We start from the raw sequence: 24,511 nt of genomic DNA on the forward strand, positions 1-24,511 counted from the left end.
TGAACGTCAATCATTTCAGAATCTTGATCCAAAATGAGTCCTTGACAGAGACAGCCATACCAGTTGGAACAGTTATCGGGCATATGTATCTGACAGATGCAGTCATTTCTCTTTCTCCTTCCAAGACAGCTGACACAGAGTTCGATGCGAACTTGATCAACTTCGGAGACTCGCCTGTCTCAGAGGAGTGGAAAGAGAGACTCCGTCAAAAGCTATCCATAAGGTCCCAGGTGTTCTCGTTACGGGAATAGGATGTTGGATTGGCAAAGGGAGTAGAGCACACAATCCGGATGTCAGATCCACGGCCGTTCAGGGAGCGCTCTCGTCGCCTGGCTCCAGCTGACCTGGAAGATGTGAGAAAACACCTCCAAGAACTGTTGCAGGCAGGGATAATTAAGGAGTCTCGTAGTCCCTATGCATCCCCCATTGTAATCGTTCGCAAAAAGAATGGAGCTGTGAGAATGTGCATCGACTACCGATTGTTAAACAGCCGAACAATCCCAGATCAGTACACAACACCTTGTATTGATGATGTGCTGGATTCAATGACCGGAAGCAAGTGGTTCTCCGTTCTTGATCTGCGGAGCGGTTATTACCAAATCGCCATGGCCGAGGAAGACAAGGAAAAGACTGCATTCATCTGCCCACTGGGTTTTTTCCAGTTTGAGAGGATGCCGCAGGGAATAACTGGAGCCCCAGCCACGTTCCAGAGATTGATGGAGAAGGCTGTGGGTGACATGAATCTGCTCGAAGTCCTTGTCTACCTCGATGACTTGATTGTATTTGGCCGAACTTTAGAAGAGCACGAAGAGAGACTTCTTAAAGTCCTTGATCGCCTGGCAGAGGTTGGATTGAAGATCTCATTCGACAAATGTCAATTCTGCCTCCCAAAGGTAAAATACCTTGGACATATTGTGTCGGCCAATGGAGTATCGCCTGACCCAGACAAGATCGAGGCAGTTACAAGTTGGCCACAGCCTACACATCTGAAGGCTCTTCAATCTTTTTTGTGATTTTGTGGCTACTACCGCAGTTTCATCGCCAATTATGCAGCAATAGTCAGGCCATTGTCTGAACTCACAAAAGGCTATGCTCCGACCCAGCGGGGCAAGAAGACTGAGAAAGACCACACAAAGACTTACCTCAAAGAGTCCGAGCCCTTTGGTGAGAGATGGGACCAGTCCTGCACAGAGGCTTTACACAAGATTATCCACTGCCTTACTCATGCACCTGTGTTGGCCTTTGCGGATCCCAACAAGCCGTATGTCCTGCATGTAGACTCTAGCTTGAGAGGGCTGGGTGCTGTTCTATATCAGGAACACAGTGAGGGTCTGAGACCAGTCGCCTTTGCTAGCAGGAAACTAAAGACATCTGAGCGGAACTACCCCATTCACCAGCTGGAGTTTCTGGCCCTTAAATGGGCAGTTGTGGATAAATTCCACGATTATTTGTATGGGGTCAGATTTACGGTCCGGACGGACAATAACCCGCTTACATACGTGTTATCGACTGCCAAGCTCAGTGCTGTGGGGCACAGATGGCTCTCTGCCTTATCCACCTATGATTTTGATGTCCAGTACCGACCAGGCAGACACAACATAGATGCCGACCTGCTCTCTAGGAATATGCCTGAAGAGGATTCGGAGGAATGGGAGACCATACCACAGCCTGGTGTGAGATCCATCTGCAAACGAATCTGCATTCCGAGTTTAGTGGGGGGTCCACAGAGGTATATAGATCAGTTGGGAGCTTCGCCTGATTGTGTGCCTGATATTTATGCTTTCCCAACTCACCTGGAGTTGAAATCATTGGGGCAGATGTCAAAACAGGAACTGATTGCAGCTCAGGAGGATGATGCCGCCATCAAATCTGCCATACAAGCTGTTAAATATGGCAAATGGCCGGAAGAGAATGGATCTTGTTCAGAGCACTCTCGTCTAAAAAAAGAGATGGGGAAGCTGATGATGAAAGATGGGCTACTCCATCGCTTAAGCAAGCGGCCCTCCGGTGAAGAACTCACTCAACTTGTCTTGCCCAGCGTGTTCAAAGAAGTGGTGTTGAAGGCCACCCATGATGAGCTCGGACACCTTGGTATTGAAAGAACTACAGACTTGTTGAGGAGTAGGTTCTTTTGGCCGAAACTGGCAGGTGATGTTGAGCGGTATGTAAAGAACTGTGGAGAATGCGTCACCCGGAAAACCCCCTGTCATAGGGCAGCGCCTTTACATCACATTTCAAGCAATGGACCGATGGATCTGGTATGCATCGATTTTTCAAAGAATTCAAAGATAATTCAAAGAATATGGTATATCTGAAACTGTCGGGCCTGACCAGTGATGGGAATAACGGCGTTATAAATAAACGGCGTTACTAACGCCTTTACTTTTTTCAGTAACGAGTAATCAAACGAATTACTTTTTCTCCCGTTACAACGCCGTTACCGTTACTGACAAAAAAATGCAGCGTTACTATAATTGAGCTCACTGAAGCGGTTTTCATCCGAGTAGGCTCTCTCTCAGCCATAGGACCTGCAAAGTTTTTTTCTCTGGTGTGTGCTGCGGTAAGTCATACACAAATATAATTTTAAACTGATAATAATGTACGATGCGCTGTGTGTGTGTCTGTCAGAGCATGCGCGCGAAGCGCGAGCTCAAACCAGAATACCCTTTTTGATGCTTGATCGAAAATATGTGAAATGAGTTTTTTTCTAGTCGACTAGTAGTTGTTCATTTAAGCTATTAGTTGACTAATCACATTTATATTAATTTAATTTCTTAAATACTGGAGAGAATAAAACCATAATAAGGAGCGTTTACATAGGCTATATAGCACTCAATGGCACGCATAATTGCCATAAAGAACCGGCAAAAGTAATGATTATGAGTGTGACAAAAACAGTAAGGAGACATTTTAATTGTTTATTAATAAAGTAATGTTTTTCTGAATCAGTGTCGGCTGCAAAGATGAAGTTGACATTGCTGATTCTCATTGCTGATCATCTGCTCATATGGACGCGCATAGAGAGATGATGCACATTTCATTCGGATTAGGCTACATAATCAGAGTAGCCTCTTTCTTTTCGTTTTTAATAACTTCATTTTCGTTAAAGTAGATATTTCAAACATTCTATAGATATATTTCTCATGTCTGCGAGGCAAGCAGCCTCTGAGTTTCGGTTCATTTAAGACGCGCTCCAGTTCACGCGCCAGTGATCGCGCCCGCGCCTCCATGTCATGATTTTATTGTCTGCTATATTTGCTTGTTATATATTAAATCAAAGCAATTGGTAGATGAAACATTGATTAAAATTAAGATACAATTTTTACAAAACGAAATTCACTTTAAAGAAAGGCTTTCTACAAAGCAAAACTTAATGAAGTGGTAAAAATCTTATCTGACCCACTCCATGTCTCCCGATATATTTGTGATATCTTATGATGCATCTTACTCATGCTGTTCACTAACTTTTCATAATCGAATAAATGGATTTAAAATATAACATAGGACTATTTAAACATAAATATGAAACTACGTTTTCTTTAATGGCTACCAACACAGTACAGAGAAATTTCATGTCGTGAGCAAGAGCGGATCATGAGTCAGGAGTCGCATCAAGAATAATTTATTCTTAGACTTATATGTAATATTGGGGGCATTTAATTTATTTGGCATATTTTTTTTTTATTTTTTTTTTAAGTAACGCAATAGTTATTTTCCCTGGTAATTAGTTACTTTTATAATGATGTAACTCAGTTACTAACTCCGTTACTATTTGTGAGAAGTAACTAGTAACTATAACTAGTTACTTTTTTAAAGCAATGTGACCAACACTGGGCCTGACAACAGAAGACTCAGCCACATATTACTGCGCAAAACAAACACAGAGACACAAAGTTCTTGCACGGCTGAACAAAAACCACTTGAGTGTTTCATCTCTTGTCACTAGAGTTCAACAGGTAGCAGCAGAGAATAAAAAATCCACAAAATACAGTCCAATGAGAAGATATACCATCTGTCACATCATTATTAAAGCCTATTATATTACAGTTAAATTTACAATACACTATAAAAGCTCTAACATCACACAGCACAAAGGTATATCTGACTGCTTTAACACAACACATATTTTTGATATGTAGATTTGTGGTAATGGCTACACATTTTACAGTGACAAACTAAAAATATGTTTCAATTAACCAGAGACTCTTCCAGGAGTCTACAAGTGAAAGTGACTCTACAAGGGCAAAATATAATAATGAATATCAGCATCTTACTGTGAATACAGTAATAAACAACAAGCAGTTCTAAAACATCTTGAATGAAAAGAAAAATCCTCTCAATATAAAAATGCAAGAGTTGTTTCAAGTGTTTTTTATTTTCTGAGTTCACAAGTTTTGCTTCATTATTACAGGCAAAATCGAGGCCTTTAGACTTTCAGATGCAGGTCCAACAGAACCAGATTACTGACCTACTGCTTTTGTTGCTTTCCAATAAGCCAATATTAGTTTTATCAACCCCTGAATTAAAATAATTAAAGTAGATGGAGATATGTAAAATGTGCAGTAGAGAAAAAATGTTGACAAAACATAAGCTTGATGTCATAAAATTCTCTATGAGAGAAATAAATGATATGAACCGTAACATAAATATTTTTTAGCATGTAAAGTTGATCATTAGCTCTGTGTGTTTATGTAAATCTTCTGTTGCATATTTAAACAGCAGACATGAGTCAGTTTATACATTCATCTGATCACTAGAGGGAGAGAAGAACAAACTGTGCTGTGAAACACACCATGATCTCTTCATCTTTAGTGTTGCTTCTGGCAGTAGTATCCTGTAAGTTTAGTTTACTTTTCTGTGTGATACATCATTTTGTAGCTAAAAAGCTTGTTAACCTTCTTTAAACTTCATGCTATTTTACTAACAGCTATTATTTGATTTGATACAGGTATTCATTCATATGAACTCACTCAGCCTGAGTCTCTGACTGTCCGTCCTGATGCCACTCTAACTATCAACTGTAAAGTCTCATATTCAGTTACTAGTGAACATACAGCCTGGATTCGTCAGCCTGCAGGAAAAGCTCTGGAGTGGATTGGAATGATCTGGAATTATGGAGGCTTAGCCTACAAGGATTCACTGGAAAGCAAGTTCAGCATCACCAGAGACACCTCCAGTAACACAATAACACTACAGGGAAATAATATGCAAGCTCAAGACACAGCTGTGTATTATTGTGCCAGAGAATCACAGTGACAGACGCAAACAGCCTCCCTGTACAAAAATCATCTAATTGTACATATTAGGGTATTTATCATGTTTTTTTCCTCAAAAGTTTTATAACAACATATTTACAGATGAAGTATTATATGTTTGAATAGGTGAAGTTAATAAACGTAATTTCGGGAGGAGTACGCCCATCTAATCTTCCAATTATAAAACGTCTCGGGTTACGTCTGTAACCCTGGTTCCCTGAATAAGGGAACGAGACGCTGCGTAAGCGCTTTGGGAACGCCTCTGCGTGTTACGTCTTGAAGCACTCGTGAAATCGAACCAATAGTGTGACGGGACGTCAGAGCGGGTGACGTCACGGACCAGGAAACTATAAAGCACCCTTGAGAACAAAGAACGCCAGCTTCTGAAATAGGGATGAAGCAGACGCTCACAGGCGTGCTGGGAGTATGGCTAAGCTACGCAGCGTCTCGTTCCCTTATTCAGGGAACCAGGGTTACAGACGTAACCCGAGACGTTCCCTTTCATGGGAACATCGACGCTGCGTAAGCGCTTTGGGAACGCTATCCCAACTAGGCCATAAGACCAAATGCATGTCTGTTATCTTTCAGGACGACAATACTGAGGATCCTGGAGTGGAGCCCAAATCAAGGTTATAAAACCTAATAAAGGTATGCTGAGACGACCACCCAGCAGCCTCACATATGTCACTGAGGGGAACCCCCGACATCAAAGCCTTTGAGGCAGCCATACCCCTGGTGGAATGTGCCTGGACAGCTAACGGAGAAGGCTGCCCGGAAGACCCATAGGCAAGCGAGATGGCCTCGACCACCCACTTACTCATTCTCTGCTTGGACGCCGGACCTCCTTTGTTAGGAGATCCGTAACATACAAATAATTGTTCAGATTTTCGCCACAGGGCAGCTCTGTGGACGTAAGCGTCTAAAGCCCTCACTGGGCAGAGCAGATTTAGTTTTTCCTGATCCGCATTTGCAAAGGTGGAGGACAAAAGGCCTGCAGCATAATCGGCCCCGGGACACTTGTAGGGACCTTGGGAATATACCCAGGTCTAGGATGCAGAAAAACTTTGACCATTCCAGGTGCAAAGTCTAGACATGAAGGAGCAACCGATAATGCTTGTAAATCTCCAATTCTTTTGAGAGATGTTATGGCCAGAAGAAATATGGTTTTCAAAGTGAGAAACTTCTCAGACACCCTAACCCTTCCAACACAATGGCAAGGTCCCAGGACGGAGTTTTTGTGCGTACCACAGGCCTCAGCCTCTGAGTACCATGGAGAAAACGTATGACTAAAGGGTTTCTACCCACAGAAACGCCTTCTATTTTAGCGTGATAAGCAGAAATCGCTGCAATATATACCTTCAATGTAGAAGGGGTTAAACCATCCGAGAATTTTCCCTGGAGAAATTGCAGTACATGACTGATGGAGAAGTGGAACGGATCCACCTGTAGTCGGCTACACCAAGTAGCAAACAGCTTCCACTTATACGCATAAAGTTTTCTCGTGGATGGAGCTCTGGAGTGGAGAATGGTCTCTACAACCTCGGTTGAGAGACCGGATTCTATGAGCTCGGCCCCCTCAGGGGCCAGGCCCACAGTTTCCATATCTCCGGGCGGGAGTGAACTATTGAGCCGCCCGCTTGAGACAGAAGGTCCTGCCTGATCGGAATCTCCATGGGGGAGCCTTCTAAGAGGGATACTAGATCCGTGAACCATATCCGGGTCGGCCAGAACGGGGCTACCAATATTAGACGGACCCCGTCCCGTCGAACCCTCTCCAGAACTCCGGGGAGCAGAGCGATCGGGGGAAAAGCGTACAGACGCAGCCTCGGCCACGTCTGTACCATAGCATCCAGCCCCAGAGGGGCCCAGATGGGTCAAAGAATACCACAACGGGCAATGAGACGTCTCTTTCGAGGCAAACAGGTCGACTTCTGCGTGACCGAAATTCTTCCATATCAGCTCCACCACCTCGGGTGGAGCCTCCATTCCCCGGGCCTCGGCCCCTGCCTCGACAGGATGTCTGCCCCCACATTTTGATGTCCCGGGATATAAGCTGCTCTCAGAGAGAGAAATTTCCCCTGGGACCATAGGAGGATCTGATGTGATAATTTGCACAACTGGCAAGACCTCAGACCCCCCTGATGGTTGATATAGGAGACCACCGACATGTTGTCTGTACGAACTAACACGTGATGGCCCCTTAGGTCTGGGAGGAAGTATTTGAGTGCTCGAAATACCGCCATCATCTCCAGCTGATTTATATGCCAGGAACGATGATGGTCCCCCCAAAGACCCTGAGCTGAGCGACCACTCATGATCGCCCCCCAGCCTGTGAGAGACGCATCCGTCGTTAGCATTTTGCGACGACAAGGAGCCCCCAACACAGGACCTTGGGACAGAAACCAGGGTTTCTTCCACACTGCCAAGGCGCGAAGGCATCGCCGCGTGACCTTGATTGTGCGAAAAGGATTTCCCCTCGGAGAAAACCCCCTGGTTCTGAGCCACCACTGTAACGGTCTCATGTGCAGCAGACCAAAAGGTATCACGTTGGAAGCGGCTGCCATCAGACCTAACAGTTTCTGAAACTGTTTTACAGTGAGTGACTGGCCTAATTTCACCCCTTTCACGGTTGAGAGAATAGAATTCACCCGGGCAGGAGACAGATGTGCCTGCATTGTCGTGGAATTCCAAACTACCCCTAGATAGCTGGTAGTTTGAGCTGGAAGAAGCACACTCTTCTTGGTATTGAGTCTCAACCCTAACCTTCTCATGTGTGACAGAACTACATCTCGATGTTGAACTGCCTGTTGCCCTGATTGAGCCAGAATCAACCAGTCGTCGATATAATTCAGCACGCGGATGCCCTGGAGTCTCAGCGGAGCCAGAGCCGCATCCACGCACTTTGTGAAGGTGCGGGGTGAAAGAGATAGGCCGAACGGAAGAACCTTGTATTGGTAAGCTTCGCCCCGAAAGCGAACCTGAGGAACTTCCAATGTGAAGGATGGATTGACACATGAAAGTACGCGTCTTTCAGATCTATTGTCACGAACCAGTCCTCGGACCTGATCTGTGTGGTGATCTGTCTGAGTGTAAGCATCTTGAATTTGAGCTTTTGTACTGAGCGATTTAACATGCGTAAATCTAGAATAGGACGCAATCCTCCATCCTTCTTCGGAACTATGAAGTAGCGGCTGTAAAACCCTGACTGTTTGCCGGGAGGAGGAACCCTCTTTATAGCTCCTTTTTGCAAAAGTGTCATAACTTCTTGTTCCATGACCAGAGACTGCTGGGGGCCCACCACTGTAGGGAGGACCCCGTTGAACTGGGGCGGGCGAGACCCGAATTGTATTTTGTAACCCTTTTCTATCATCTGCAGTACCCACTGAGAAATATTGGGAAGACGTTTCCACTCTTCCAGAAATTCTACTAAGGGAACCAACCTCTCGAGGCTGGTCTCTGGTGTTTTTTGAGCACTTGGCTCGACGCCCTGGAGCGGCGCACCGGCAGGGAGAAGTCGAATCAAGCGCTGACCGGCCCTCCTCAGAGGGTCGATGGGGACCGCTGCGCCCCGTAACGCACGAGACGGCGGGGTTGGCAGAACGGCCCCCTGAGGGCGCCGAAGAGGGGTTAGTATTATAGATTTTAATTTTACAAGACCCTCTCCGGAGGGGGCTGCCCTCAGAAGTCCTGAACCCCTGACGTCAGGACTTCTTCGAAGCCTTCCTCGCGATAATGACAGTCCGCAGATCTGTCTTACCCTTGGAAGGCTTCGCTTGCGTTGCCCTCCCCGGTCGCCAAGATCTTTGCGGGGGAGCACGGGTGGCAACACTTTGTTTCTGTTGCGCTCTATGCGCAGTAGAGGAGCTTGTAGACGGCCGAGGCTGCTCCCGCTCAGCAGCCTCGGCAGAGCGGCGAGGGAGGAACTTTTGGAAGGCCGCCGACTGTCTTTTTGCCTCCTGGAACCTCTCGACGACAGATGTAACCGAGTCGCCGAAGAGGCCCAGGGGAGACACAGGTGCATCTAGAAGCACAGACTTATCTCGCTCTTTTATATCTGATAAGTTGAGCCATAAATGTCTCTCCGTGGCCACCAGGGCTGCCATAGAGCGGCCTATTGATTTTGCCGTCTCCTTGGTGGCCCGGAGAGATAAGTCGGTAGCCATCCTGAGCTCTTGGATAGTTTCAAAAGTCGCCTCGCCACTCTCGTCTATCTCCCCCAGCAGGTCGGCTTGATATGCCTGGAGGATGGCCATAGTGTGGAGACATGAGGCCGCCTGACCTGCTGAGGCATAAGCCCTGCCCACCAGCGCTGATGTTGTACGCAGGGGTCTGGTGGGCAAAGTCGGGGATTTTAGGGACGATGCTGTCTCAGGCGAGAGATAGCTCGTGAGCGTCTCCTCGACCTGAGGCATCGCCCCATAACCGTGCTGTTTACCTCCTACTATATTACTATATAGAGTGGTTTGTGGGTTGTAAACACGAAATTGTGCTGGCTTGTGCCACGATCTCGACACCTCGGTGTGGAGATCGTGGAAAAACGGCAATCCCAGGGGCTGAGGCTGTGATCGGGCGGGGAGAAAGCGCTCATCCAGTTTGCTTTTTGTTTGCGCTTCTGGTCTTTCTTCTGGCCATTCAATTTTTAACTTTGCCACCGCCCGAGTCGCAACATCTAAAAGCTCCTCATGAGCTGGAGATGAGGATGGCGGGTCCTCCTCTCCAGCCCCGACGCTCGCTACATCCATCTCATCGGAGCTGGATAAGTGAAGCGCCGGTGCAGGTGTCTCTACCCTGGGGGAAGAAACCGCAACGCGTGCTTCCGCAGCCAGGGGAGAGACACTGGGTCTGGCGGGTGAAGGCCGAGATAGGGCAGGACCCGTCTCTAGCCCCTCCGCCAGATCCATCTGTGAACCCCAGGACTGAAGCCGCCGCTGTGCCTCGGCAGCAGCGGGACCCGAACCCCGGGGAACACTCGCCGCGGCGCCCTCTTTATGCTTGTCAAAGAACGCGCGGCGTGAGCGGAGTGTACGGAGCGTCAGTTTTTCACAATGTACACAGACAGCTCCCTCGAGAGGGAGGGCTGCATGCTCCACTCCCAAACAAGCAACGCACATCTCGTGTGTATCCCCGCCCGTGATGAAGCGAGGGCAGGAATGAACGCACTTAACAAACTGTTGCTTGCTTGAACTCGCCATTTGTGTCTCACAATATATATATATATATATATATATATATATATATATATATATATATATTATATGTGCTTTGGTGACTAAAATACTCTTGTCCTCAGACGAAGAGATATTTTGTTTGCTGTGTAGATATAAAGGGACAGACAACACCAAATAAGACACACGATAACACAGAGCGCTGCTGAAGACTTCAGAAGCTGGCGTTCTTTGTTCTCAAGGGTGCTTTATAGTTTCCTGGTCCGTGACGTCACCCGCTCTGACGTCCCGTCACACTATTGGTTCGATTTCACGAGTGCTTCAAGACGTAACACGCAGAGGCGTTCCCAAAGCGCTTACGCAGCGTCGATGTTCCCATGAAAGGGAACCGGCATCTTACCTCTTCCTGTTGTTAGTTTCTTTTGGCATCCCTCCTCCTCCCCTTCTCCTCCTTTTGTACTTATTTTTGCCTGTTATAGGGGAGCAATCGGAGCTCGAGTAGGATATTCTTTCCGAGCCCCTCTATAGCAGACAGCAAGCCAAATCTGTTTACCACTTACGCTAAGATTATATGGGCACACAAACTCGTGAAGAAGTCAATAAAATCAGTAATCTCTTATGTGTCTCACAACAGTGGCTTTGCTTTCTTTAAGATTGCCTAACCAGACTAGAAGGAAAGTTTAAAAGATTTCTATGTCTTTGTTTTGACCCTGTGTTTGAGTTTTTAGCCACTGTTTCAACAGCACAGATCTGTGTCTGTCAATGAACTGAAGCACTTTAATCTGAGTTTTACAACAGTATTGGCCAAACACCAATAGATGCCAGTAATGCATCACTTGAATTGATATTGTCTTATAATTTATTTTTCTACATTGTTTTTTTAGTGGTTTTAAACTTTCAATATTGTGTTATTTAAAAAATGTAGACTACATGCAATAAAATCAAGAATCTGTGGTTTGTTAATTCTCTTTAACCTTTATTTAACCAACAAAAGTACAAAGAAATGATGTTCAATGTTTTCACTGACCAACTTAAGTGTATTTTGTAAATATAAACAAATTTAGATTTTGAAGGCTGCAACACACTCCAAAAAAGTTGGGACAGAGGCATGTTTACCATTGTGTCACATCACCTTTTCTTTTATTTACACTTTTTAATTGTTTGGGAACTGAGGATACTAATTGTTGAAGTTTTGCAAGTGAAGTTTTTGCCCAATCCCGCCCGATACAAGACAGCTGCTCAACAGTCTGTGGTCATCCTTGTCTGATTCTCCTTTTCATGATGGGCCATATATTTTCAACAGGAGTCAGATCTGGACTGCAGACAGACAGTCAAGCATATCCCCTCTACGGTGTAGAGCGTCTAGAAACCTCTCTGTTTTAGCATGTGCAGAATGAAGCCTGGCATTGTCTTGCTTCCCAGGAAAGATGTCATCTTAATGGCAGCTTATGTCTCTGTACAATCCCAGTATACGCCTCCATGTCAATGATTCCTTCACACATATAGTCACCCATACTGTTTGCACTGATGCACCTCCATACCAAGACAGATGTTTGATTTTGCACAAGTCGCTGATGAAAGTCTGGATGGTCCCTTTCGTCTTTGGGACTGAGAACTCAATGTCCGTTTTTTCCAAAAACAAGTTGAAACTTGGACTCATCTGACCACAGCACACATTTCCACTGTTTTTGGACCATCTGAGATGAGCTCAGGCCCAGAGAACTTGGTGTCATCTCTGTATAGAACTGATGTATAGATTTCTCCTTGCGTAACAGAGATTCAAGTTGCATTTCCTGATGCAGCGGCAGACTGTGTTAAGTGACAGTGGTTTTCCAAAGTACTCCCGAGCCCATGTGGCTATTTCTAATAAAGCAGCATGACGGTTTCTCATGCAGTGCCATCTGAGAGCTTGAAGGTCACACACATTTAACAGAGGTCTCTTGCCTGACCCAACGCGGACTGAGATTTCTCTGGATTCCCTGAATCTTTTCACAATATTATGCATGCAGATGGCGAAAGACTTAAATACTTTGCAATCTTGCATTAAGAAATGTGATTTTTGATTTGTCTGACAATTCTGTCATGAAATTTGGCACAAAGTGGTGAGCCATGACCCATCTTTGCTTGCAAAGACTGAGATGCTCCTTTTATACCCAATCACGATCCCCTCACCTATTACCAATTCACCTGCTTATTGTGGACTGTTTCAAAATTGTTTAACTCTGATATTCTATAACCTTTTCTCTATTATTTTGCCTCTGTCCCAACTTTTTTGGAGTGTGTTGCAACCATCAAAATCAAAATTTGTTCATATTTACAAAATACACTTAAGATTTATATTTGCAAAATACACTTAAGACCAACTTTTCTTTGTACTTTCGTCTGTTAAATAAATGTTCAAGAAAATTAACAAATCACAGAATCTTGATTTTACTGTATGTTACAAAATATCCCAACTTTTCTGGAAATGGGGTTTGTAGTCATATCTGGATTTCATATTATAATTAAAATCAATTACATTAAAATCCATTAAAGAATGAAAAATGAAAAATAATACAATACACAAAAATGACTTTTATCTCTAATAATATAAAAAAAAAAAAAAAAAAAAAAAGGTCTGTTTATGAAGATCTCAAACATTAGCCATTAAAATCTAAATCTGGACCAAACATACGTCAGTCTTTCTTACCATCAGTTCTCTGATTTTAATATATGCAAATCACCTTCCTTCTTTAAACGTGTCAAACTTTGTGATCTGAACAGACATCTGAACTCTAGGAACAAAGTCGGTCTTTCTGGTTTAAACTTAAATACACCATGTTTAAGAAGATTCTTGTATTTGTAATTCTGGCCGTTTTATGTGAGTCACTGCATAAGATAATCATTAAGAGTGCAACAATGTAACATTATAACATGTTTCTAACATTTAATATTGTTTCTTTTTCCACAGGTACTGAATGTCAGACATTCACTCAGTCTGAAACAGTGGTTAAAAAACCAGGAGAGTCTCATAAACTTACATGTACAATAACTGGATTTACATTCAGCATATCTAAGTTGCTAAAATAGGCTGCAGTAAAAGGGAAAAGCTCTGGAATGGGTCCGAGATATATGTGGTGATGGTGACACATATTACTGTAATAACCTGAAAAGTAGATTTCAAATTACCAGAGACACTTCCAGCAATAAATATCAGTATTTTACAGCCAAACAAATATTTGAGAAATGAGCTGCAGACCTTTCTTTGCTGCTGTAACAACAAAGTTATGCCCCCCCCCCCCCCCCCCCCTTTCTTTTTCCTTTTTTTCTTTTGCTGTGTGCAGTCACAGTAATGTTATTCATCTTTAATGAGAATACAGCTGATATTACAATAGAGGGCACTGTCTGCCTTTGTGATTCTCAGTCCAGCAGATCAGAGATATTGCATAGGATTAATGTTTCTTGCTTCATTATATAATAGATGAAACAAAAGAAAAGAACAACAAAATATTACAAAGCATTTCAAAAGTCAAAAGAACTCGAGCAGGAGACAGTTCTAGAAAAATCACATCCAAAAATGTAAGAATCCAACGTTTAACAGAAAGCTAGAACTGTGCGCTTATGCTGATTATTAATATTCAAGATTATTAGTTTAGTTTATTCAATAACAAGACAGGCACCGTTACAGGTCCGTTGCTGAAACCAGATCAGATAATCTGCATGCTAATTTTAAAACTTAATATTTATTTCAATTCACTGAAAAGGTGAGAAAAGCAAGTGTTTCTGATGATGGCCCAACAGAAACATACATTATTACTGCTGTTGTTTCTGTCAGATGTAACATCAATAAAATAATAACACAAATATAATTAATATATGCAATAAATACTATAAAATCTTTAAAGAAAAAAAAAAGAACAAGACATATTTAATGTATAAACTTTAATTGGCATAAATGCTCTGATCAGGGCAAATTCAATCGAAGAATACATTTTACATTTTGAGTTTGAATCACTTACAGTCACAATAAACTGTTTACATTTTCTGCTAATGAACTTCAACCATATCAAAAATGACTGACATCATCAAATTAATAACTAAAAGTTCAGGACAGTGTGATGATGCCTCTTCATGTAATCCAAATATTCTTCTTGTTTGAGCTTGTGGAGTTGATTATTAGCTCTGTGTGTTTATGTAAATCTTCTGTTGCATATTTAAACAGCAGACATGAGTCAGTTTATACATTTATCTGATCACTAGAGGGAGAGAAGAACAAACTGTGCAGTGAAACACACCATGATCTCTTCATCTTTAGTGTTGCTTCTGGCAGTAGTATCCTGTAAGTTTAGTCTACTTTTCTGTGTGATACATCATTTTGTTGCTAAAAAAGCTTGTTAACCATCTTTAAACTTCATGCTATTTTACTAACAGGTATTATTTGATTTGATACAGGTATTCATTCATATGAACTCACTCAGCCTGAGTCTCTGACTGTCCGTCCTGATGCCACTCTAACTATCAACTGTAAAGTCTCATATTCAGTTACTAGTTCTAGTACAGCCTGGATTCGTCAGCCTGCAGGAAAAGCTCTGGAATGGATTGGAGTGATCTGGTATGATGGAAGCTTATACTACAAGGATTCACTGAAAAGCAAGTTCAGCATCACCAGAGACACCTCCAGTAACACAATAACACTGCAGGGAAATAATATGCAAGCTCAAGACACAGCTGTGTATTATTGTGCCACACAGTGACAGACGCAAACAGCCTCCCTGTACAAAAACATCATCATATTCACATTAGGGTATTTATCATTTTGTCCTCAAAAGTTCAAAACCAATTTTCATAAAATGTTCATCATTCACAGCTGATATTCATCTGGTGACATTAAAATGTATGTACAACAACAACAATTACCTAATAAATAAAATACATAATTAGCTAAAATAACCACCATTAACAAAAACTAATAAAGCATTATTTGTCAATAGAAAGTCAATAAAATCCATCACCTCTTGCATCTCTTTGCTTTCATCAGGTTATAAAGTCTGTTGGTCAGTAAAGTTCAGTTTTGAGCTTGTTTTGACCCAGTGTTACTGTTGTCTCAGAGGAGCGACTGGAGATTTCAGACACTGATTGAGCAGCACTAACGGGTTCATCCACAGATCTGTGTCAGGCAATGAACTGAAGTGTTTATTCTGTTTGTATGGGTGAAGTAGAAACTGGGCAAGTAGAAAATGGGCAAGACAAAACAAAAACAAACAGCAGATGACTCTGGAGCACATTATAACTTTGATCCAAAGAAACAGACACACCTTCTGCTGAAGGATAAAATACATAAGCTATATAAGAATAAAAACTATTTAAATGCCCTTATCACTGAGTCATATATGCCCTGAATGATCTTGAGTGAATATATTGAAAACAACAACAAAATTAATTAATTAATAATTACATTTTAATAATTAATTAATCATGAATTAAAAATGTGTTTACTGTTCATATCACATACAATATTAAAATGTAATTTCCTAATAGCACCATTACTAGCAACATTGTCCTCTGAAAGAAATTTAAATAAAACAAAATCATAAATAAAAATATGTAGATACATATTTTCTGGGTTGCATCTGCAGAACTGTATGCAAATAATCTTTCTCTTCCTACTTATTTGATGATTAAGAGGAAGAAACAGCTTGCTCTCACACTTCTCAAACCATGGTCTCCTCATCTCTCTGGTTGTTTCTGCTGCTTGCAGCTGTCTCTCGTAAGTCTCCATTGTTTAGAAACCCTTAAGATAAAAAATATATGGTTAAAGAAAATGTTTTAATAACATGTCAGTCCATATTTGTTTCTCCAGGTGTCCACTGTGTTGAACTGACCCAGACTGATTCTGTGGTCTTAAGGCCTGGTCAGGTTTTGACTCTGTCCTGTAAGATCTCTGGATATTCATTGACTGACAGCAGCTACTGCACTCACTGGATACGACAGGCTGCAGGAAAAGCTCTGGAATGGATTGGAAGAATATGTTATAGTGGTGACACATATTACAGCGACAAATTAAAAAGTAGATATCAAGTTAGCAGAGACACTTCCAGCAGCACAGTGACTCTACAAGGACAGAATATGCAGACTGAGGACACAGCTGTGTATTACTGCGCCAGAGAGTCACAGTGACACAAACCACAAGCAGCTTTGTTCAAAAACATCTTGAATGAAAAGAATAAGAGAAAGTCTCCATATAGGAATATAACTTTTTTTATAACTTTTTTTTTTTTTTTTTTTTCTGATTATTTATTTATATTGCAAAAGTGTGAAACATCAGTGTTTTCCAGCCAAACAAAAATTTGAGAAATGAGCTGCAGACCTTTCTCTGTTGGTGTAACCCTGCTGTAACCTAAGACAGACAAGTGGGTTCAATTAGATTAAATCATATTTTTGACTTAAATGCAACTAGTTCATTAGAAGCCACAATTGTTATTTATTTATATATTTATTTAGCTGTGTGCAGTCACAGTAAAGTTATTAATCTTTAATGAGAATATTGCTGATATTACAATAGAGGGCACTGTCTGCCTTTGTGACGCCCAGTTCAGCAGATCAGAGATATTGTAAGATTAATGAAATGGCATTTTTAGCTTTTTTTTTTTTTTTTTTTTTTTCTGGCTTCATTTTTAAGCAATGAAACATATAGCTAATTTTAAAACTTAAAATGTATTGCAATTCAGTGAACAAGAGATAAAAGCAAGTGCTTCTGATGTTGGTCCAACAGAAATGTACCAACCATAATAATAATAATGATGATAATAATAATAATAATAATAATAATATAAGCAAGACAAAATTAAAAAAGCTTCATTCTTTCAAATCTGATTTTTCCCTCATTACATTTAAGTACTGCATGATTCAGTGTGATACTGAAAATATTCAGTCAAAGAATACTTCATTTTACATTTTGATAGTTTGAATCACTTACAGTCACAATAAACTGTTTACATTTTCTGCTAATGAACTTCAACCATATCAATAATAACTAAAAGTTCAGGACAGTGTGATGATGTCTCTCTTCATGTAATCCCAATATTCTTCTTGTTTGAGCTTGTGGAGTTGATTATTAGCTCTGTGTGTTTATGTAAATCTTCTGTTGCATATTTAAACAGCAGACATGAGTCAGTTTATACATTCATCTGATCACTAGAGGGAGAGAAGAACAAACTGTGCTGTGAAACACACCATGATCTCTTCATCTTTAGTGTTGCTTCTGGCAGTAGTATCCTGTAAGTTTAGTCTACTTTTCTGTGTGATACATCATTTTGTAGCTAAAAAGCTTGTTAACCATCTTTAAACTTCATGCTATTTTACTAACAGCTATTATTTGATTTGATACAGGTATTCATTCATATGAACTCACTCAGCCTGAGTCTCTGACTGTCCGTCCTGATGCCACTCTAACTATCAACTGTAAAGTCTCATATTCAGTTACTAGTTCTGGTACAGCCTGGATTCGTCAGCCTGCAGGAAAAGCTCTGGAATGGATTGGATTGATCAGCTCTGCTGGAAGCTTATACTACAAGGATTCACTGAAAAACAAGTTCAGCATCACCAGAGACACCTCCAGTAACACAATAACTCTGCAGGGAAATAATATGCAAGCTCAAGACACAGCTGTGTATTATTGTGCCAGAGAATCACAGTGACAGACGCAAACAGCCTCCCTGTACAAAAACATCATCTAATTGTACAAATTAGAGTATTCATCATGTTTTTTCCTCAAAAGTTTTATAACAACAGATTTACAGATGAAGTATTATATGTTTGAATAGGTGAAGTTAATAAACGTAATTTCGGGAGGAGTACGCCCATCTAATCTTCCAATTATAAAACCGGCATCTTACCTCTTCCTGTTGTTAGTTTCTTTTGGCATCCCTCCTCCTCCCCTTCTCCTCCTTTTGTACTTATTTTTGCCTGTTATAGGGGAGCAATCGGAGCTCGAGTAGGATATTCTTTCCGAGCCCCTCTATAGCAGACAGCAAGCCAAATCTGTTTACCACTTACGCTAAGATTATATGGGCACATAAACTCGTGAAGAAGTCAATAAAATCAGTAATCTCTTCTATGTGTCTCACAACAGTGGCTTTGCTTTCTTTAAGATTGCCTAACCAGACTCGAAGGAAAGTTTAGATTTTTATGTCTTTGTTTTGACCCTGTGTTTGAGTTTTTAGCCACTGTTTCAACAGCACAGATCTGTGTCTGTCAATGAACTGAAGCACTTTAATCTGTGAGTCTTACAACAGTATTGGCCAAACACCAATAGAAGGCAGTAATGCATCACTTGAACTGATATTGTCTTATAATTTATTTTTCTACATTGTTTTTTAGTGGTTTTAAACTTTCAATATTGTGTTATTTAAAAAATGTAGACTACATGCAATAAAATCAAGAATCTGTGATTTGTTAATTCTCTTTAACCTTTATTTAACCAACAAAAGTACAAAGAAAAGATGTTCAATGTTTTCACTGACCAACTTAAGTGTATTTTGTAAATATAAACAAATTTTGATTTTGAAGGCTGCAACACACTCCAAAAAAGTTGGGACAGAGGCATGTTTACCATTGTGTCACATCACCTTTTCTTTTATTTACACTTTTTAATTGTTTGGGAACTGAGGATACTAATTGTTGAAGTTTTGCAAGTGAAGTTTTTGCCCAATCTCGCCTGACACAAGACAGCTGCTCAACAGTCAGTGGTCATCCTTGTCTGATTCTCCTTTTCATGATGGGCCATATATTTTCAACAGGAGTCAGATCTGGACTGCAGACAGACAGTCAAGCATATCCCCTCTACGGTGTAGAGCGTCTAGAAACCTCTCTGTTTTAGCATGTGCAGAATGAAGCCTGGCATTGTCTTGCTTCCCAGGAAAGATGCCATCTTTATGGCAGTTTATGTCTCTGTACAATCCCAGTATACGCCTCCATGTCAACCCTAGTGAAAAAAAAGTATACTTTATTGTATTTTAAATATATTCCCTTTTTCTATAGTACACTGCAAATATACTAACAAAAAATGTACTATCATTAAATATATAAAAAGTATATTAGCCCTTTGAGCGGTACGGTCCCACATATGGGATTTTTATTTCAGTGCCCCTGGGCGTACGGTACCACATATGGGATTTCGAACGTTCAGCGACGTCACATAACTGCCAGATTCAAACTGTGCTTTCGCGCTCTGGCTGCGAGACTGACGCGCGCAGCTCTTGTCATATATCACAGCTATGCAGCGTTTTCAGCCACATAATGTTTCTTTTAAGGTTTCAGACATTTAAATATGCATAAGCACCATTAAAACAATACATTAAGAGTTTTATAAAATACACACTGATGTCCGACATCAGTGGAAGCAGCAATAACAAATATAATTTGCCGACATTTATTCATATCAGACGCACATAATGGGCCTAAGTAACTATAAACTTTACTCTATTATTCTTCCAGTTCACCAGCCACTTACTTGCATATATTTCGGGAGAAATTGATGAATTCACCTGCTGTAAATCTGACTGACAGGACTCTGTAAACTGCAGCGCAAACTAAGATGGCGGCGCCCATCTCGCATTATAGATCAAGATAAAGATCATTTATAAAGGTTTTAAAACGACAAAGCACACTCACTTACACATATTTGAGAATCGGAATATCATATAGTTGATGACATGGTAAGCAATTTTGCGAATATTTTAAATATAAAAGGAAAAACTAAATAATAGCGATCCATCTGTCATACAGTGTTATTGTTGCTGCGTTCAGCGCTCGTGACACGCAAGACGCGTCGCCATGGAAACATTAAAGGCAAACGTTCTAAAATAACGGTCGCCTTAAAAAAACTCACTCTGGGGGGACAGTTAGAATATTTTAAACTCACGATCGAAAGGGTTAATATCATATTTTCACAATGCAACTTTTAACACACTTTAAAATAATTGTACTTTAGTATATTTTCAAAAAAATATATTTTAGAAAAATATACTTGAAGTGTAAGTTCAGTTTATTTTTTAAAAGTGTATTTATTTGCACTTTATAAAAATATATTTGAGGTATATTTTAACAGTGTGCTGAAAATGATCATTGTAACAATGCACTGAAAGTATATTTAAAAAATACATTATTTAATATCCTGAAGTTGTAGTGTATCTAATGTTAAATTTGAGTATATTTTTTAAGTTTACTTCTTCATCCTTGGAATTCATTATATTACTTGTGCTATTTATTTCAGTATGAATGCATTACAAGCCCATTTAGTATATGCAGTGTAGTCTATACAATTTCCAAATATGTGTAAATGTTTATTAAGTTTACACTGGCAGAATCATTTTACAATCGTACACACAAATCTATATTAAACAACACACCAGTAGCACAAGTAATGCGAAAAAATATGTCGAGTGGTTAAACTTATCGGAATTCAAATGTCTCTTTAACTTGGTCTGTAACCAATCAGATTTTGTTGCTCACTGCCTTTAGCCAATCAGGGGTCTCATTTATAAAGCGTGCGTACGCACAAAACGGGGCTGGAAACGTGCGTACGCCAGTTCCCACGCAAAGGATGTGACCTATAAAAAAAAAAACTTGACGGGAGAATGTGCGCACCTTTAAGCAAACTTTGAGCCGTGCGCAGGGCTGGACTGGGACAAAAAAATGGCCCTGGCATTTTTGCTCAGACCGGCCCACCACAATCGGTCGGACACCACCCACCAGAGTATTACAATTAATTGGTAGAGTTATTAAAAATACACTTAGTAAGAGTAGGATTTCTAGATGGACAATGTGCTCCATGATATAAAAGCTAGTTAACCCTTAGAACGTGGATGTAGAATACTGATAATTCTATAAAGATTTTTTTTTTTTTTCAATGAAACAGAGCAGAAAAACTATAATTTACAATTACAAATATACTTTGTTTTAAAGAGCACAAACCCCTGTTTAAGTGTCAAACATTTACCTCTCATTGTTTAGATACTCCCCATTAAAACAATGAAAAAGAAAACTATACTACCAAATTACTCACAAAAAAACGTCCTAATAAAATGATATTCATGTTATTCACTTGCCATAAACAACCAAGTGTTCATACCAGAGTAATCGGGTACAAGAGCTACAAAACATAACTTTTTATAGCTGAAAAGTGAGATCTAGTAGACCATCATCACGACTAACAGCTATAAATAGACACTTATAGTCTCGTTGTGAAATAAACGCATCATCAGTAATATTACATTATAATAATAACCTGAATTTTTTTTTTTGAAAAATCAAATTGCATCATTTCAGGTTTTTCTATGAGAAGGGCCGTTACTGCATAAGTGAACTCTGATAGCTACAAGGGCACTGCTAGCTACAAAAAACAGTGCAAAATAACTTTTGCTGTGCTATTTGACTTTAGCTGACTGAGTGACCAGTGCAGTAGGTGACAGTCTGACTTTATAATAACGACGACGATTATGTCGTCTTATAATATTCATTCATTTAAGCATCATCGTCGTCGTCGTCGCATCATGAGTCCCTCGCTGTTAATCATGTAACTACCCTGCTTACCGCTTCTATTATACTCTCCTGCTTACTCTGTCCCTCATTGGCTTCACTGTCAGACACCTGCTGCTCCTCTGCCTTACAGGTGTCTCCTCCATGTTCTTCTATGTTCACCTGTTTTTGCACGTCAGGTACTGTAGGTTTGGAAACTGAAACTACAGTAACCGCACTAAACATGCCAGTAATTTTTGCACGTTGAGGCATCAACCCCAAAAAAGTTTTTATTTTTTTGCCCGCAACTTCTCCGCACCCCCCTTGCACTTGCGCTTTTGTTTCTCCATCCTCCTAATCCATAGATGTTCTGGCGAAACAGAGGGGACGGGGTGGCGTCTGTTAAGAGATGTGATTGGGCCAGCCCAGTGTCAGTATGGAAAATGAACCAATGGGCCGCTGTCCCTGCTTTATGGGCCGGTCGTTGGCCAATTTTATGTTTATTAAAAAAAATCATATCATATAGCGGCCCCGCCCTCAAGTGCGTCGGCCCACCGGGCATTTGCCCGGTATGCCAGATTACCAGTCCAGGCCTGGCCGTGCGTACGCACATTCTGGAGACAAAAGTGATATGAATTGAGATAGTAGATGTGCTACTTTCGATCACTTTTCCAGTGACACGCTGCTTTAATGAAAGCGCTGGGAGCACAATAATTCCTCTTTAAACTAAACTTAAGATGTTATGACAAAATATTTTTTCGAGAATGACGATCAGTGATGCACACTTAACTTCGATATTATGGAAGACACTGCTGGATTCGGTGGTCGAACGGTCCGTTGTCCAGTTTGAATAGGTCCAATAATATCTTACTGTATAACCGCAGCTGCAGGAGGTGTTGATGTCGTGTGAAGGATCTTAAAACAATTACCATTTGAAGGATATAATTTGAGGAAAACGGTAAGATTTGCACGTTTCCTTTTTAAAATACTTAAGTGAAGCGCCGAGAAAGACAATTGTATTTACACTGCAATAATTAAGTAGGCATATCCGTTTACACTAAAAAATATAGCCTATAAACTTCCTAAAAGACATGTTCACCTTATCAGCAAAACTGCATAAATTTGATTCGAATTATTTAAAACAATTAAAATACTATTTGGCCAGTGGAAATGAATGAATCGACTCTATTCTAAAATCTTTATCTTAAGCATTTAATACAATTTTGTTTTTATGCATATTTTGATATATTTATTCTAAAACATAAGAATATTGGATGATTTTTAGCAATGTAATATGTATGGCACAAATGTTAACAATGGTGTCACATGGATGGGAACGTGTATGGAAATGATATGCAGATGAGGTTATGCATAGTAAAACTAGGCGTCATAAGCTCCATATATGGTGATTTCGGGGAGGAGACAGGGTGGAGATGCATGTATAGCACAATCTTCCACTGACTGGGATTTATAAAGAGATTTGTGCGCAGGATCTGGCGTACGCATGGTTTTATAAATCAGATTTTTTTTGTGCGTACGCAGAATCTAGCTTTTGCGCGTACGTACACTTTTAGGATGAAATCTACGCAAAGTTTTATAAATGAGACCCCAGAGCTGCTGACGTCACGGTCGTCGTCTGAATCCCCTCGCTCGGTCAGTCAGGTGAAGTATTATGTCGCAATGTATAATTTATTTAATAAAACACTGAAAGCGCAATACATCGCTCAATCTTGGGGATTCTGACCAGTTCAATCAAGTGACATCGCAGACTGACCGTGATGGCGACGACAACCGGCTAATCTAATGGCCTACGCGATCCTGAAAGAACCGGAGAAAAGTGCGTTATTGACTGCGGTCACGCCATCTGCGCTTCGGAGAAACGCGGTCACGCCATCTATGCTTTAAAATGTATTGCGCGTCTACATGAGGTTGCGTGGTAGGTGTTTTGTGTCGGTAAAAATATTTTTAAAATTCATTAAAAAATAAATAAAATCAAACTGTTTACTGCAAACTTCACATGATTCTTGTTATACATGTTCCCAAGAACCACTGTGGTGATTTTCATGTTCTTTTACTGTTTTATTATTTAATAATTACATGCCAAAGTTATGACAAATATGGTTTACGTTGCTATACAGACACATTTTAAAAATTCATAAAATGTGAAATCAATTTGTTTTCTGCAAATTCCACCTGATTCTTGTTCTACATCTCCCCAAGAACCACTGTGGTGATTTTCATGTTCTTTTACTGTTTTATTATTTAATAATTACATGCCAAAGTTATGACAAATATGGTTTACGTTGCTATACAGACACATTTTAAAAATTCATAAAAATATGAAATCAATTTGTTTTCTGCAAATTCCACCTGATTCTTGTTCTACATCTCCCCAAGAACCACTGTGGTGATTTTCATGTTCTTTTACTGTTTTATTATTTAATAATTACATGCCAAAGTTATGACAAATATGGTTTACGTTGCTATACAGACACATTTTAAAATTCATAAAAATATGAAATCAGTTTGTTTTCTGCAAACTCCACCTGATTCTTGTTCTACATCTCCCCAAGAACCACTGTGGTGATTTTCATG

General features: G+C 40.5%; 4 gene segments (V, D, J or C); all 4 read left to right on the forward strand.

Annotated features, from left to right (window-relative positions):
- Nucleotides 1–4,668: 4,668 nt before the first annotated feature.
- LOC125261774 lies at nt 4,669–5,279 on the forward strand. The segment is given in 2 exon segments: nt 4,669–4,836; nt 4,949–5,279. Coding segments are annotated over 2 exon segments (351 nt in total).
- A 9,049-nt stretch (nt 5,280–14,328) lies between these two features.
- Nucleotides 14,329–15,264, forward strand: LOC125261771. The segment is given in 2 exon segments: nt 14,329–14,738; nt 14,852–15,264. Coding segments are annotated over 2 exon segments (345 nt in total).
- A 659-nt stretch (nt 15,265–15,923) lies between these two features.
- LOC125261764 lies at nt 15,924–16,738 on the forward strand. The segment is given in 2 exon segments: nt 15,924–16,166; nt 16,260–16,738. Coding segments are annotated over 2 exon segments (366 nt in total).
- Nucleotides 16,739–17,492: 754 nt separating this feature from the next.
- On the forward strand, nt 17,493–18,135 carry LOC125261769. The segment is given in 2 exon segments: nt 17,493–17,676; nt 17,789–18,135. Coding segments are annotated over 2 exon segments (351 nt in total).
- The last annotated feature ends 6,376 nt before the right edge of the window (nt 18,136–24,511 follow it).

This window comes from Megalobrama amblycephala, unplaced genomic scaffold (assembly GCF_018812025.1).
Source record: "Megalobrama amblycephala isolate DHTTF-2021 unplaced genomic scaffold, ASM1881202v1 scaffold481, whole genome shotgun sequence".
Classification (NCBI taxonomy): Eukaryota; Metazoa; Chordata; class Actinopteri; order Cypriniformes; family Xenocyprididae; genus Megalobrama; species Megalobrama amblycephala.